This window comes from Talpa occidentalis, unplaced genomic scaffold (genome assembly GCF_014898055.3).
Source record: "Talpa occidentalis isolate TD23 unplaced genomic scaffold, MPIMG_talOcc4v2.1 talOcc4.7, whole genome shotgun sequence".
NCBI classification, from domain to species: Eukaryota; Metazoa; Chordata; class Mammalia; order Eulipotyphla; family Talpidae; genus Talpa; species Talpa occidentalis.
Genome location: NW_023605083.1, coordinates 39,412,408 through 39,426,275, shown reverse-complemented (window position 1 = coordinate 39,426,275; position 13,868 = coordinate 39,412,408). Strand labels below are relative to the sequence as shown.

Below are 13,868 nucleotides of genomic sequence, written 5' to 3'. Positions count from 1 at the left end.
CCCAAGACAGCCCTCAGAGGCACTGGGCCTGAGCATCCTGTCCTCCCCTGGAAGATGCGTCCTATTCACGTCTGTGATGCTGTCTTTGTCCCCATTTCTGGCACACATCTCCTAAAACCCTTGCAGTTTTTTAGGTGATGAGAGACACAGGTGTCTCCTGGTATGTTAATATTTGGGGGAGGCCCCACCCCCTGAGCTCTAGGGAGGGAGGGACTGCAGATGAACCACCACTGGTCAAGGATTTAATTAACTCTGCCTCCGTAAGAGCCCAAAAGACAGGGTGGAGGCTCGGGGAGAGGGGCTCAGATGGAAGCCTGTGCCCGCCCCATACCCGCCCCATACCCGGCCCACATCCGGCCGTTCCGGAGTCCTGGCCTTGTGTGATAAACTGCTGCATAAAATGTCTCTATGAGCTCTGTGAGCTGCTCTAGCAAATTAATCGAGCCCCAGACGGAGGGTGTTGGACTCCAGCTGTTGGGTCAGAACCAGACCATGTTCTTGGGATTGTGATTGCTGTCTGAAGTGGGGATGGCAGCCTGGGGTGCGGAGTCCTCACTGGGAGAAGCTGATGCTAGATCTCTAGGCAGATGGTATTAGAATAGGGTTAAATTATAGGACACCCAGCCGCTGTCCTAGAATCGCTTGGTGTTGTGTGGAAAAAGCTGCCCTCCCTGCCCCCATACACACTGGCACTGAGTACAAGAACCTTTTTAATGTCACCCATCTCACTACTTGGAGTTAAGCTACTACAGTCAGGATGTAACAACAGCCTCAAATCATTGTGACCCCACTTTCCCAGTCTCTGCCCCCCTCACCCGAGCCATCCTGACTCATGGGGCTCTATGTTTTGTCATCAGGAAGCGCCCAGAGGTTGTGACGGTGACCAGATGGAAGGCGCCAGTTGTGTGGGAAGGCACTTACAACAGAGCCATCTTAGAACGTCATTATGCCAAACACAAAATTACTGTGGGCTTGACGGTCTTTGCGATTGGAAGGTAGGTGTCCCTAATAAAACTGGTCTCGACTTTTTCTTGTTCCACTGTCACTGTGTTTGTGAACTGTTCATGAGCTGTCTGGATTTTAAGATGGCAGCCTGTTACCACGGGACCATTCAGACTCCATTTCTACTAAGTCCCAAAAGGCTTAAGAACAAAATGGCTTAAGAACAAAACTTTCTTCTACCACAAAGCAAGGGTCTCTGGTTGCAGATAAAAACATAGGCTCTACCCAAGGAGCCCAGAGTTTCTGCAGCACATCCACACCACCCACTTCCGACCACAATGGCTTCTTCTGGAAGTTCCCCAAAGACCAGCTGTTAGATGACCAGCTGAGTGTCATCCTGTGTCCTGTGCTCTCAAGACAAGCTCTGGGTGCAGGGCAACCCCAGGTTGGGCCATGGCTGACCAGACTTCCCAGATTTCTCGGGTCTCCTACCCTCTCTCTTGGAGGATTTGGCCCTAACATTTGGCTAGTCAGAACTTCCTCTTCCAGAGGTCGGCTAGGTTCCTATTTCAGCCTCCATTTCTCAGTTCAGAATGTTTCTCCCCAAACTGCAATCATTCTTACATGAAAGTAGTAGCAGTAATACTAGTTTTAAAATGAAACTCACTTTGCCCTTTGGGAGAAATTTGTTTTTTCAAAACAAAAACAAAAGTTCAATTTTCCTGTCCCCCTACGGGCCTTCCCAGGTGTACCTTTTCTGAAATCACATGGCAAGTTGACCCTTTTCCCTTTGTCGTGTCCAAAGAGAGTTGGAGTGGGCCTCCCTGGTGGCGCAGTGGTTGAGCGCTGGGTTGGGAAGCTGCCCGCAGCCTCTGCAGCGCCAGTTCAATCCCCGGCTGCTCCCCGGCCACCGGAGGAGGGTTCCACATGGAGCGCAGACCTCTCCTGCCGCCCGCTGCTCCCCTCAGCAGTGGACTTCGGTCCTTCTGCCTGCTCTGCTCCCCGCTCTGGCTCTGGTGAATTCTCTCACCGTCCTACGCTTCTGACTGTATCCAGGGCCGTGCTTGTATAAATAAATAAATAAATCTTTAAAAAATTAAAAAATAAAATAAATAAATCTTAAAAAAAAAAAAAAAAACAAAAACAAAGAGAGTTGGAGGTCCAGGCTGATCTGCACTTGAGTTATTCAGGTTACCGTCAGGGCCTAAGCAAGGGATCTGTGAAGATCTAAGTCTTCCCCAGACTTTCTCCCATCCAGGACCCAGAGCCCTCAGTGTCACTATATTAATCACTTCCTAATGTCACTGTGCTGATTCCAGGGGCCTGGGTGGCTTCTGTGGCTTCTTCATCGAGAAGGATAACTCTAGAGTTGGGAGATTCTTACTAGAAGATTCTGTACCATGAGGAGTTGGGAGCTAATGCTCAGCTCACCTGATCATGAGGGTGACAAGCCAGCCACGCCCCCAATTCCTGTGATCATGGTGTTTCCGAAGAGATCAGAACTGTCCTCCGCCCCCACCCCTGTACCTGGCCCCATGTTGGTGGCCTCAACCCTTCCAGTTGCAATTCCCCAGAATGAAACTGTAAATCATGTGTCCTGGAGAAAGCCCTGTGCTTTCACTCTCAGGCAAGAGAGGACTGTTTGTACTCAGCAGCAGCAAATCCTCTCCAGGGTGGATTTTGACTTTTAGGAGGTGTGATGTTGGGTCTGATTTCAAATAACAATGTATGAAAACAACTACAGTGCTTTAAACTCCCTACAAGGTTCAACCTCACAATGACTCCCTCTCTTCCCATACTGTCCGCCAAGCTTCAGGGCACAAGAGATTTTTCCTAATGTTCCAGAGTACCAAAGAATTTCCTGGCCACCAGCCACAGAGCCATGTCCAAGTCTCTCTTTATGTTGCTCGGATATATTCTCTCCATTTAAAGAATCAATACTATAAATCCTTGGGTTTCCAGAGGCCTATGTTAAAAGCATACTTTATTCTGGTAGTAAAGAAAGAGAATCCAAGCAGAAAGAGAGCAAAAAGAAGTGCCAGTTATTATTATTCATAAAATATTGTGATTGGCCTGTAGTATAATCGCCAAATTAAACTCAGCCAACATTTTCTGAGCGTGAATGTGGGGTTTGTGAGAGTCGGGTTAGTCCACTTCACTATCCCTTCCACTTCACTGTGAGCTCCAAGACTTTACAAGATAGGTTACAGATGATATCATTACAGAAGACATCAACTTGATTTTTTTTAATGAATCGATATGTAGCTAAAATACCACCACACACCTATTAAAGTGGTTCAAATCCAAACACTGACACTACCAAATACTAGAGAAAATATGGAGCAGCAGGAACTCTCGTTCATTGTTGGTGGGAATGCAAAACGGCACAGCCACTTGGGAAGACAGTTTGCCAGGTTCCTCCCAAAACTGAACAAACTCTTACCATAAGATCCAGCGACCGTGGTATTGACCCAAAGGAGTCATCAACGTAATGTTCACACAAAAACCTGCACATAGGTGTTTACAGAAGCTGTATTCATAACTGCCAAGACTTGGAAGCAACCAAGATGCCACTCAGTAGGTAAATGGATAATCTGTGTTTGATCCAAACAGTGGAATATTATCAGCACTAAAAAGAAATGAGCTATTGAGCCCTGAGAAGACATGGAGGAAACATAAGCCACATATACTACATGAAAGGAGCCAATGTGAACTGGCTATACGTTGTGTAGCCAGCAATATAGAGACAGTAAAAAGATCAGTTATGGGGCAGTGGGGGCATATGGACGAATAGGCAGTGCATTAGAGTTTTGCAGGGCAGTGAAAATAATTAAATAATTTGTAAAACACCATAGTGATCAATACAGATTAGACATTTGTCCAAACTCATTGAAAGTAGGGCATCCTAATGTGAACTGTGAACTGTGGGTGTTGATAGTGGGGTGCAGTGTTGATAGTGGGGGAGGCTGTGTTTGGGGGAAGGGTTAGGGAGGTTAAATGGGAACATTCTGTTCTTGGTTTAATTTTGTTACGAACCTGCTCTAAAAATACAAGTTGATTTTTTAAAGACAAAGGAAAAATGTTCAAATAAAGTTAAATCAGAGGTTGTTTACTCTAGTATATGGGTGGGCCTTATAATGGGGGTAACTGGACAATGAGTTGGTGCTGGAGGTGACCAGATGGTCAGGCTATCTGTGTCCCTGTGACTCAGAGGACAAGCAAGTGGCAATGATTAGGCTTAAAGCATCCCCCAAAGGTCTAAGGTTCACTTCACACCTGCATCTCACAGGGCAGGCAGTAGCAATGTCAGGGTATAGTTTGGGACTTTTAAGGGAGGTTCAGGAACTAGCGCCCCCTAGTGTTGGTCAAAGGGCACAAACTTCCAGTTACAAGAGAAGTTCTGAGGCTCTGATGCTCAGCATGGGGACAACAGTTGACAGCGGACTGTATTATATTCCAAAAGTTCCTAAGAGGGTAGATCTTCAATATTCTCATCACAAAACAAAAAAGGTAATTATGTGATGGGATGGAGGCATTAGCTTCCACTAACCATCTTGCAATATATGTGTCAAATTAACACACCGTACCTTAAATAGTGGCACTAAGACCTGTCACTTCTATCTCAACAAAGCTGGAAAAAGAGAACTAGCACCCCCTTTGCCTGCCCAAAGTTTGCACCAACCTATATGTAAGACAAAAGGCTAAGTAAGGCAGATGAGAGCAGATATCACCTTCGTTACAGTTAAAGCTGCTACTGGAGAAGGTAGCTTATACTGGCAGGCACGAGGCCTCCTCACTTTGAACCACAGAAGGACTTAGCCACCCAGGGCGCTGGAAACTGCACCCCGACGTGGTTCACTCCCACCTGCTTCCAGGAGGCAGAGGAGCACAGGGGTCAGGGTCGCGCATGCTCATTCGTCCTTCCCAAACTGGCAGTCAGTTGAACAAGTCCACCTTCCCAAGGTTCAGCGTATGAAAGGTGAAGGGCTGTGGGAGTGGATGCAGTAAGAGATACCCCACCATCTGAGAAAGGCATCTGAGAGGGGCAAAGTACAGACCAGATGAATAGCACGTGGCCTCCTGCAGAAATTCCAAAGGTTACATTTTCTCCCATTTTTCTTTGTTTCAGATACATTGAGCATTACTTGGAGGAATTTTTAACATCTGCCAATAGATACTTCATGGTTGGCCACAAAGTCATATTTTATATCATGGTGGATGATGTCTCCAGAATGCCTGTCATAAAGCTGAGTCCCCTGCGGTCCTTGAAAGTGTTTGAGATCAAGCCCGAGAAGAGATGGCAGGACATCAGCATGATGCGCATGAAGACCATCGGGGAGCACATCGTGAGCCACATCAAGCATGAAGTGGACTTCCTCTTCTGCATGGACGTGGACCAGGTCTTCCAAGACAGCTTTGGGGTGGAGACCCTGGGCCAGTCAGTAGCTCAGCTGCAGGCCTGGTGGTACAAGGCCGATCCCGACGAGTTCACCTATGAGAGGCGGAAGGAGTCCGCCGCCTACATCCCTTTTGGCAAGGGGGATTTCTATTATCACGCTGCCATTTTTGGAGGCACCCCAAATCAGGTCTTAAATATCACACAGGAGTGCTACAAAGGAATCCTGCAGGACAAGAAAAATGACATAGAGGCCGAGTGGCACGATGAAAGTCACCTAAACAAGTATTTCCTTCTCAACAAACCCACTAAAATCTTATCCCCGGAATACTGCTGGGACTATCATATAGGCCTGCCTTCAGATATTAGGATTGTCAAGATATCTTGGCAGACAAAAGAGTACAGTTTGGTTAGAAATAACATCTGACTTTTAATTGTGCCACATGAAAAACACCTCTGGAGGAGAAAGATCCCTCCTCCCTTAAATAGGCTGGGCTTCTGAATTGGAGAACTACTGGCTACTTCATCAGAAGAGTAACCCTTAATCTAATTCTTCAAATACTAACAACACTTCGAAGCTTGTAGCACAGAGAAGGAATGGTAATCAGCTGCAAAGACAAAGCCAGAACCGGTCTTCATGTACCAGATAATGTACTGGGGGAAAGGGTGCTGGGAAGTGTTTGGCAACAAGAGACAATGGTGGGGGATGGCCCCTTGGTTTCAACACCTTCTGGTCTTGCTGAGACTAAAGCAACAGAGAGCTGCCCTGCAGCCTGAGAACTCTTTGCTGGGACACACTCTACCCCGGCTCTCCTCAGATGGTTTCCATGGGAGATTGCTGGCTCCAGGCCATTTATAGCTCATGTCCTTTTCCTGGTGGGGTGTTGTTTGGCTTCTATGGAAAGGATGGTTGAGATTCCCAGTGGAGATCATGATGGCAAATGCTGGGAGTTGCAGGGACGCTGCATGAACCAGCAGGTGCTGTGTGATGTGAAAACAATGCCTCAAAGTGAGTTGGCCATGAAATCACAAAGGAGAGTGGAGAGAGAGGGGATTGATCTCCGAGGCCAGTGCCACCTCAGAGGGGCACAGGGGGTGCACTTCAGTGCATCGTGGACCCAGATTAATGGAAGGCAGCATGGGTCATCTCCAGCCTTCTCTGTCCTGTGACTACTAGAACAGCCGGGACTGAAATAGAAGATACTTCTTGTTCTGCCCGACTCATATTCAGTGTGCAGACTCTCAACTGTATCTTCAGATCCTAGGCCAGAGATAGTGGATGTGTCCCAGATGAATAAGGTTTGCAGTGAGTTGAAGAGATTTGCAAGGATTTACAATTTCCAGACCTGGGCTTCCTGGTGTTCAGTCACCCTGACCTGCACTTCATGATGACCAGTGGTCAGCAAGTCCTGCCACCTGCTCTAACTCTCAGGATCTCAGCTCATCCTGCCCTACCTGGAAGGCTGGTGTCAAGGAATGTATTGGAGGAAAACCCCTCCCATCAAGGAATCAAGTAACCTCTTATTTTCCACTGCCCCCTCTGCACCAGGGATGCCTAACAACCAGATAGATGCCTATAATAAAGGCAATTAGCCATTTCAAAATTAATTAGTCATTTTTTAATTAGCCATTTAAAAAAGGCTAATTGCCTTTATTACAAAGACAGAGGGGCTGGCCATTGGAGACCCAATCCTCACAACTGAATAGCTTAACATTCAATTCCCTTCTCTAAGAGAAGCGATGCCATCCTACATGTTCTTTAAAGTCAAGTGATTTGCTGTAAAGGAAGTCAGAGGGCCTCATCTGCATCTGCAGGTATCTTTCCATTTTGTTTGTGTTTCAGGTGAGGTCACTTGTTTCCCTTTTCAAGCGATTTGTCAAAAGAGCCATCACACTGGCTTGCTGTGTAGCACAGCTTCTTCCGTAAAGTGAAACCTGCATTTTTCCTTCCCTCTCACGGTGCCTCCCACTTTTCAATTCTTGCCAAAAAATGTGACAACCCAGAAAATAAAACACAATCAACAGAAATCCTGAAGAAGGGGACTTTGTGAAAGGAAAGAGGAGACCACTGTTAGCAGAACCCAGCCATTTTTCAGCAGTGGGAGCCGGGAGGAGTGGTGGTGTTTTCAACCTGCTGCTCCACCACAAGCTGGTGGTGGCAGTTGCTGCTCAGAGCCCTTTTATGTAAAGCGCACTTCCTGCATTGTGAAAGGTGCTATGGGCTGACTGGTAGATGGTCCAGGATTGAAAAATGGTCCAATCAGACTTGTGGGCAAGGCACCCTGAAAGAGGATATAAGCCAGGGCTGGAGGGAGCCAAGGGGGACGACAGGACCCCAGCTCCCAGAGAAGACGAGATGCCGCCAGCCCTGAAGAAAAGAGGACAGTTCCAGCCTCTGAAGAAAGAAGAAAAGAAACATCTAGCAGCTGCTCTCCGAGGAGGGAAGAAAAGCCAAAGGATTCTGTCACAGACTGGGCCTCGATCCTGTCTCTGCCCTGGACCTGGTGTCTCAAAGAGCTGTCTGTTGTTGGTATGACCCAACAACTCACAAAGAGCTGTTAACCCTGGGTGTCTGACACCGCCTCTGTGAGACCAGTAGTGGCCATCACTGCTGGCTAGTGCTGTCCAGCCCTCCTGGCGACTGGTGGCGACCATCACTGATGCTACCTGGGTGGGATAGCTGCCACTTGTGGGTACAGTAAGCTCTTTGTTTCCCCCCTTTGTAAAATAAACCCCATAGTTGTTCCTATAGCCTAAGGTCTCCTGTAATTGTGCACACTGGTGAGAACCCACAGACAGTGACCTGTCCTTTTATCAGGCACTGTCCTTTGCTAGGCTATAGCTTTTGGGTTTTGGTCTTTTGGGGCTTTTTGGTGGCTCTCTGTTCTCAGAGCCTGGGCATGCAGGTGGCTGTTCCATCCATCCAGCCTCCTGCCCTGTGGCCTCTCTTGTGGCCCTCTCCGCCCTTGTTTACAACTACATCAGTTAAGTCTCTTGTTTCTCTATGACCCTGGTTTTCTGGGGTCCACCCCAGAGTAGGGAGAGTTCATGGTTTAAGTTCTGAACCAAAGAAATTATCTACTCTAAAATATTAAGAGAAAAATGCTGTATTTCCTTTTGAGGGACATTAGGCTATAGGAACAACTCTTGAATTGCATTTAAATTTAAATCCTAAATGGACAAAAGATTTCCTTCAATATTCCTGATTCACAATTGAATAAATTATTTTCTCAGTATACTCTGGTTCTGGTAATGGATTGTGCATTTCCTCCTAAAGATGTTGAAAATGTTGCTGATAGAACTTGAAAATCTTGGGTGTTAAAAAGTCCTGGCACCTTCCTGAAAGTGTGTCCACTGATACAAAGAGAAAAAGCCATATAGCTGAGATTTCAAAACGTGTAAAACAACCAGTGCTTATAGAGAGCTTTCCACAGTGATGCTCTGCCAGTGGAAGAGGTGGAAAAGGATTGTCTCAAAGCCAGGCAGGGCAAGGGAGGCAGCAATGCCGTGGAGCATCTGGGGGTTACTAATCCTGTCTCTGGAAAATGTCTGGATGTCCAGCAGGCAGGTGTATTTGTAATAAATATGACAACTAAAGATGGCCAGGCTGATGCAGGGAGGTACACTGGACATAAACAGAGCATGACTTTCACATTGTATAGATGAGTAAGGTGAGGTTCAGAGAGATTAAGCCACCAGCTGGGAAGTGGCTGAGCTGAGGCTCACAGCTTAGAAGCTAACAAGGAGAAATGTGTCAGTACCCAATACCATGCACAGGTGGGGGGCTATTCATAGCAAGGTAAATGCAACTTGATAGAAGAATCTTCTAAAGTGGCATTTTTTGCCATAAGGAAGAATATTTTAAAAACTGTGCCAAAATATATAGAAGAAAATATAGGTAAAACACTACAAAGCATACATCGCAATAACATCTTTAAAGACTCATCACCCAGGGCCTCCCTGGTGGAGCAGTGGTTGAGCGCTGGGTTGCAAAGCTGCCCGCAGCCTCTGCAGTGCCGGTTCGATCCCCGGCTGCTCCCTGGCCACCGAAGGAGGGTCCCACATGGAGCGCAGACCTCTCCTGCCGCCCACTGCTCCCCTCAGCAGTGTACTTCGGTCCTTCTGCCTGCTCTGCTCCCCGCTCTGGCTCTGGTGAATTCTCTCACCCTCCACCCTTCTGACTGTACCCAGTGCTTGTATAAATAAATCCTTAAAAAAAAAAAAAAAAAGACTCATCACCCAAACCAAAGAAAGTCAAGGAAAAGGTAAACACCTGGGATTACATCAAAATGAAAAGCTTCTGCACATCAGAAGAGACATTAACCAAAACAGAGAGACACCCCACTGATTGGGAAAAAATCTTTGCACTCCAGTCAACTGATAAGGGACTGATCACAAAGATATACAAAGAACTCACAAGACTCAACAAAAACAAAATAAACAACCCAGTCAAGAAATGGGCAGAAGAACTTAAAAGACATTTCTCCAAAGAGGAAATGCAAATGGCCAACAGGCATATGAAAAAAATGCTCAACATCACATATCATCAGGGAAATGCAAATCAAAACCACACTGAGATACCATCTTACACCAGTGAGAATGGCACATATTAAAAAAACAAGCAACAACAAATATTGGCGAGGATGCGGTGAAAAGGGAACTCTCCTACATTGCTGGTGGGAGTGCAAACTGGTCCAACCACTGTGGAAAGCTGTCTGGAGGTTCCTCAGTCTACTAACAATGGAGCTACCATATGACCCGACAATTCCACTCCTAGGGATCTACCCAAAGGGCACAAAAACATTGATTCAAAAGAACACCTGTACCCCTATGTTTATTGCAGCACTATTTACAATAGGTAAAACCTGGAAACAACCCAAATGCCCAAATATAGATGACTGGATCAAGAAGATGTGGTCTATATACACCATGGAATATTATTCAGCAATCAAAAAAGATAAACTCATGCCATTCGCAGCAACATGGATGGAGCTAGAAGGAATTATGCTCAGTGAAATACGCCAGAAGGAAAAATAAAAATATCGGATGGTTTCACTTATAGCAGGAATATAGGGGAACCAAATAAGACATCAGTGCAAAAAAATAATAACAGTACAAAACACAACAAAGCAAAAATGGACAATTATAAACCAGAGACATCCTGCAGGGGAGGAGGAGGAAGTGGGATCAGAGGGAGGGAGGGAGGAGCACAGGGGACTGAGGTGATGGTGCACGGGTGCATTGGTGAAGGAAACTCTATGGGGACTACACCTGGGGGGGTGGGGGGAACAAATTTTGTTTAAAAATGAACAATGATGTAAAAAATTAAAAACAATTAAAAAAAGAAAGAAAAAACCAAAAATAGTCAGGCAGGTCATGTGTGAATCAACCTAGGCAGTACAGGATTTAAGGGCATGAGTGGTCTACTAAGGCTTTTTTAAAAAATAAACCAGTTAAAGCTTAAAAAAAAAATTTAAAAACTAAATGTTCCCAGGCCTGTATTAGTTTCCACCTTTAATGCCCTAAACCTACCTCAGATGTATTAAGATTGTTAAAATGGATTCTGGGGTGGGGGGGGAGACGACATGATCGTTTTTATCTTCACATTGCTTACGCTGGGCAGACGTATGCCTGGGCACTCACTGGTCTGTCATACACTGAGGGTGTATCTCATACACTGAGGGTGTGATTGGCAGAGGGCGCTGGTGCAAAGGACAGTCACTCTACCTCTGCGGCAGCTGGAAGGTGAGGTTGCTCTGAGGCCTGAAGAGCCTGACTTCTCTTGTCCCACCAGGAATGACACATCTTGATCTCTCCTGCCCATTTGATTTCCTAACAGGGGAACCTTAGCTGAGGCAATACTTACCGCTACTAGTATTTGTTAAGTGCACTATTTATTAAATGTATTATGGAAGTGAGTAATGCCAGCATGATGGTATACTCGTGAGAGTGAAGCACAGAAAGACGGAATGCATAACATAAAAGGTCTACTGATTTTTAAGAAAACAGAAGTGGGGGATCCATTGGTGATAGCCTCAGATCCAAAAGGATTTAGAGCAACGATTCAGCCCCAGGACTGCCCAGCTGGCCCTAAACCTTTGCTCTCGCCACAGCTCGAGTCGGCTTCCCTCACTCTCTCCCACACGTGGGCGTGCACACACACATACTTTAACCATCTTGATTTTGAAATGTGAGGACACCAGAGGGATCACCATCAGAAGCTCCCCATTCCTTTATTAGGCATCAAAGAGAACTTAGTAGCCCCAAAACTCTTCAAAGGTGAATGCTGATCTAAGCCATCACACAGCCAAACTGGAGAAGGAGCCCCCAAAACCGGAGCGATGCAAGGCACAGGGACGTTCCAGGGCTAAGGGAATGTGGAGGAGCAAAGGGTGGGGAGGTAGAAATATCCGTGGAGACGCTGACTCTGCATGGGACTTTGAAAGAAAAGTAGTGGTCGCTGTGAGGATGAGGTGGAATGAGAGCTCCGCGGGAGAAGCAGCAGAGGAAGCGCTCAGAGGACTGTGGGGAACTGGTGCCAAGCCTCAGGCCAGGATGGGACCACCTGGTGGCATCAGTGTGACCAGCACTACAGGCCCTGTGAGCACTGTGGAGGGTCAAGAACTCCTGGGCTCCTCTTGGCAGTCCACGTGACTATGGAAACTGATGCCAAGGTTGGAGCAAGTGATCCAGGTCAGCCAGTCAGCATTTCCACGCCCACTTGGTGGCGATGACCGATTCAGGGGTGAGTGGGTGACCTAAACTAAATCACAGTGAATCGCAAGACTTGCACTAGAAAGCACATAATACTGGGAGCTGCTAACACTTTTGGGGACCACACGGGAAGTCAGCTTTAGGGTGAAAATGACAATAGACAGAAAAAGCAGGGACAGGTTTCTCTAATTGAAAGGTTATTTCTGCTAAAAATCACAATACTGGGTAATGCCCCCAATTTTCATTCTTCTAAGGGAGTGATCAAAGCTTATTAGCCTGCAGTGTCTTAGGAAGGCCTGTCCTTCAGATGATTATGCAACCTCAGTGTTTCAGTTAAAGATATTACGGTTGCAAGGAATAGACAGCCCCTGTGAGCACCTCAACCTGAAAGGGAGGTTGCTGCGAGATTACTGGAGAGTTCTGCTGAACACAAGGGAGACTTAACAACCAGACAGCGGTGTCACTTCAAGTTGATTCATGCCTACTTACGAGAGCCTGCTGTGGGCAGCACGCCCCACGCTCCCATACCGCGGCAGCTGGATATCAGCCATGGTGGGAGCATTTATACTTTGGGGATCAGCAACACTAGAAGTCAGGGCTCTTTTTCCTTCTCTTCCCTTCTAATCTTTCTTTTCTAGGAGTTGACTGTATAAAACTACACCAGCACATCACTACACCTGCTCCATGAGCAAGAGCCTGAGAAGTTCAAGAGCTTTAACAGCTGAAAATTATGAACTTCCCCTAGAGGTCTGCCAATATGACCCAGCTCCAGGTATCTCCAGTCTTAGGGTTTCTTCCTTCAAAACTCTGAGTTCCTGGAAAAGATAACCCAAATGGCACACATCCATTCATGCTCCTGTGCTGAGGGGTAGGTCTACTGGGGCACCCTCGGGCAATTCTTCAAGAAGGGTTATTGTTGTGAGCTGGGTAGTCACATCTAAAAGTGTCTACCCTGTTCCACTCGCAGCTCTCTGACTGTGGACCACCTTCCCCATCTATCTAAACTATTCCCTTTCACCATGACCCAAGAGTGCTATGAACTGGACGAGTATAGGCCTCTCTCCTAATAGCAGAGCACAGAAACACAGGTAATGTGGAGGGCCAGACTCTTCCGTCTACTATCTCAGATATCAATTGGTTCTCCTTTGGTCCCTTAGAGAACCCATTTGACTAATGTTTACTCTATGAAATAAATGGTCAATTTAGCTCCTAAACACAGTAGAGTTGATAGTAAGAGACAAGGGAGGAAAAGACTATTGTAACTCCTATTCACTAGGAGTGGCTGCACTGAGCAGGTAACCATCAGTGGCTTTTCCTTGCTCTCGAATTCAAAGGGTCTCCACTGTACACTTTCTATCAAGGCTTGTCTTTGGACACTCTGCACTATGTAGACATGACTGTCAGAAAGAGGCCAATGGCAGAGCAGTTTACCTACAACCTGAATGCTTCCTCTGGTGGGTCCCACAGGAAGCTCGCTGCTTTTACATGTTATCAGGCAAATGGAGAGCAAATACTGATGCCTGGTTCTGATCCCAGAGATTCTGATTCAACTGTATCAGGCTGGCAGTGAGACGTTTAAAGGCTTCCCAGTAGAGACTATTTTCCTGGAAAAGCTTGGGGCTTTAGCTTTTATGCTAAGGTTACAATACATTTTGAATGAACTTTGGCGTGAAATATAAACAACAACATGGTTGAGTCACAAAACCTGGCTGTGAAAAAAAAGACACAAAGCATGGGTGCTGTATAAATCTGTTTCAATGAAATTCTACAGCAGGGACAGCTCAGCTCTGGCCATAGAAATCAGATTTCCTGGATG

General features: G+C 46.4%; 1 protein-coding gene across 1 annotated transcript in view; it reads left to right on the top strand.

Annotated features, from left to right (window-relative positions):
* Positions 1–9,465, top strand: part of GGTA1 (glycoprotein alpha-galactosyltransferase 1 (inactive)) — a 61,250-nt gene extending 51,785 nt beyond the window's left edge. The window contains exons 7-8 of the mRNA XM_037494241.2: positions 858–995; positions 5,072–9,465. Of these exons, the coding sequence (XP_037350138.1) occupies positions 858–995; positions 5,072–5,765 (832 nt within the window). The 3' untranslated portion in view covers positions 5,766–9,465. The remainder of the gene's footprint in view (positions 1–857; positions 996–5,071) is intronic.
* Positions 9,466–13,868: the final 4,403 nt, after the last annotated feature.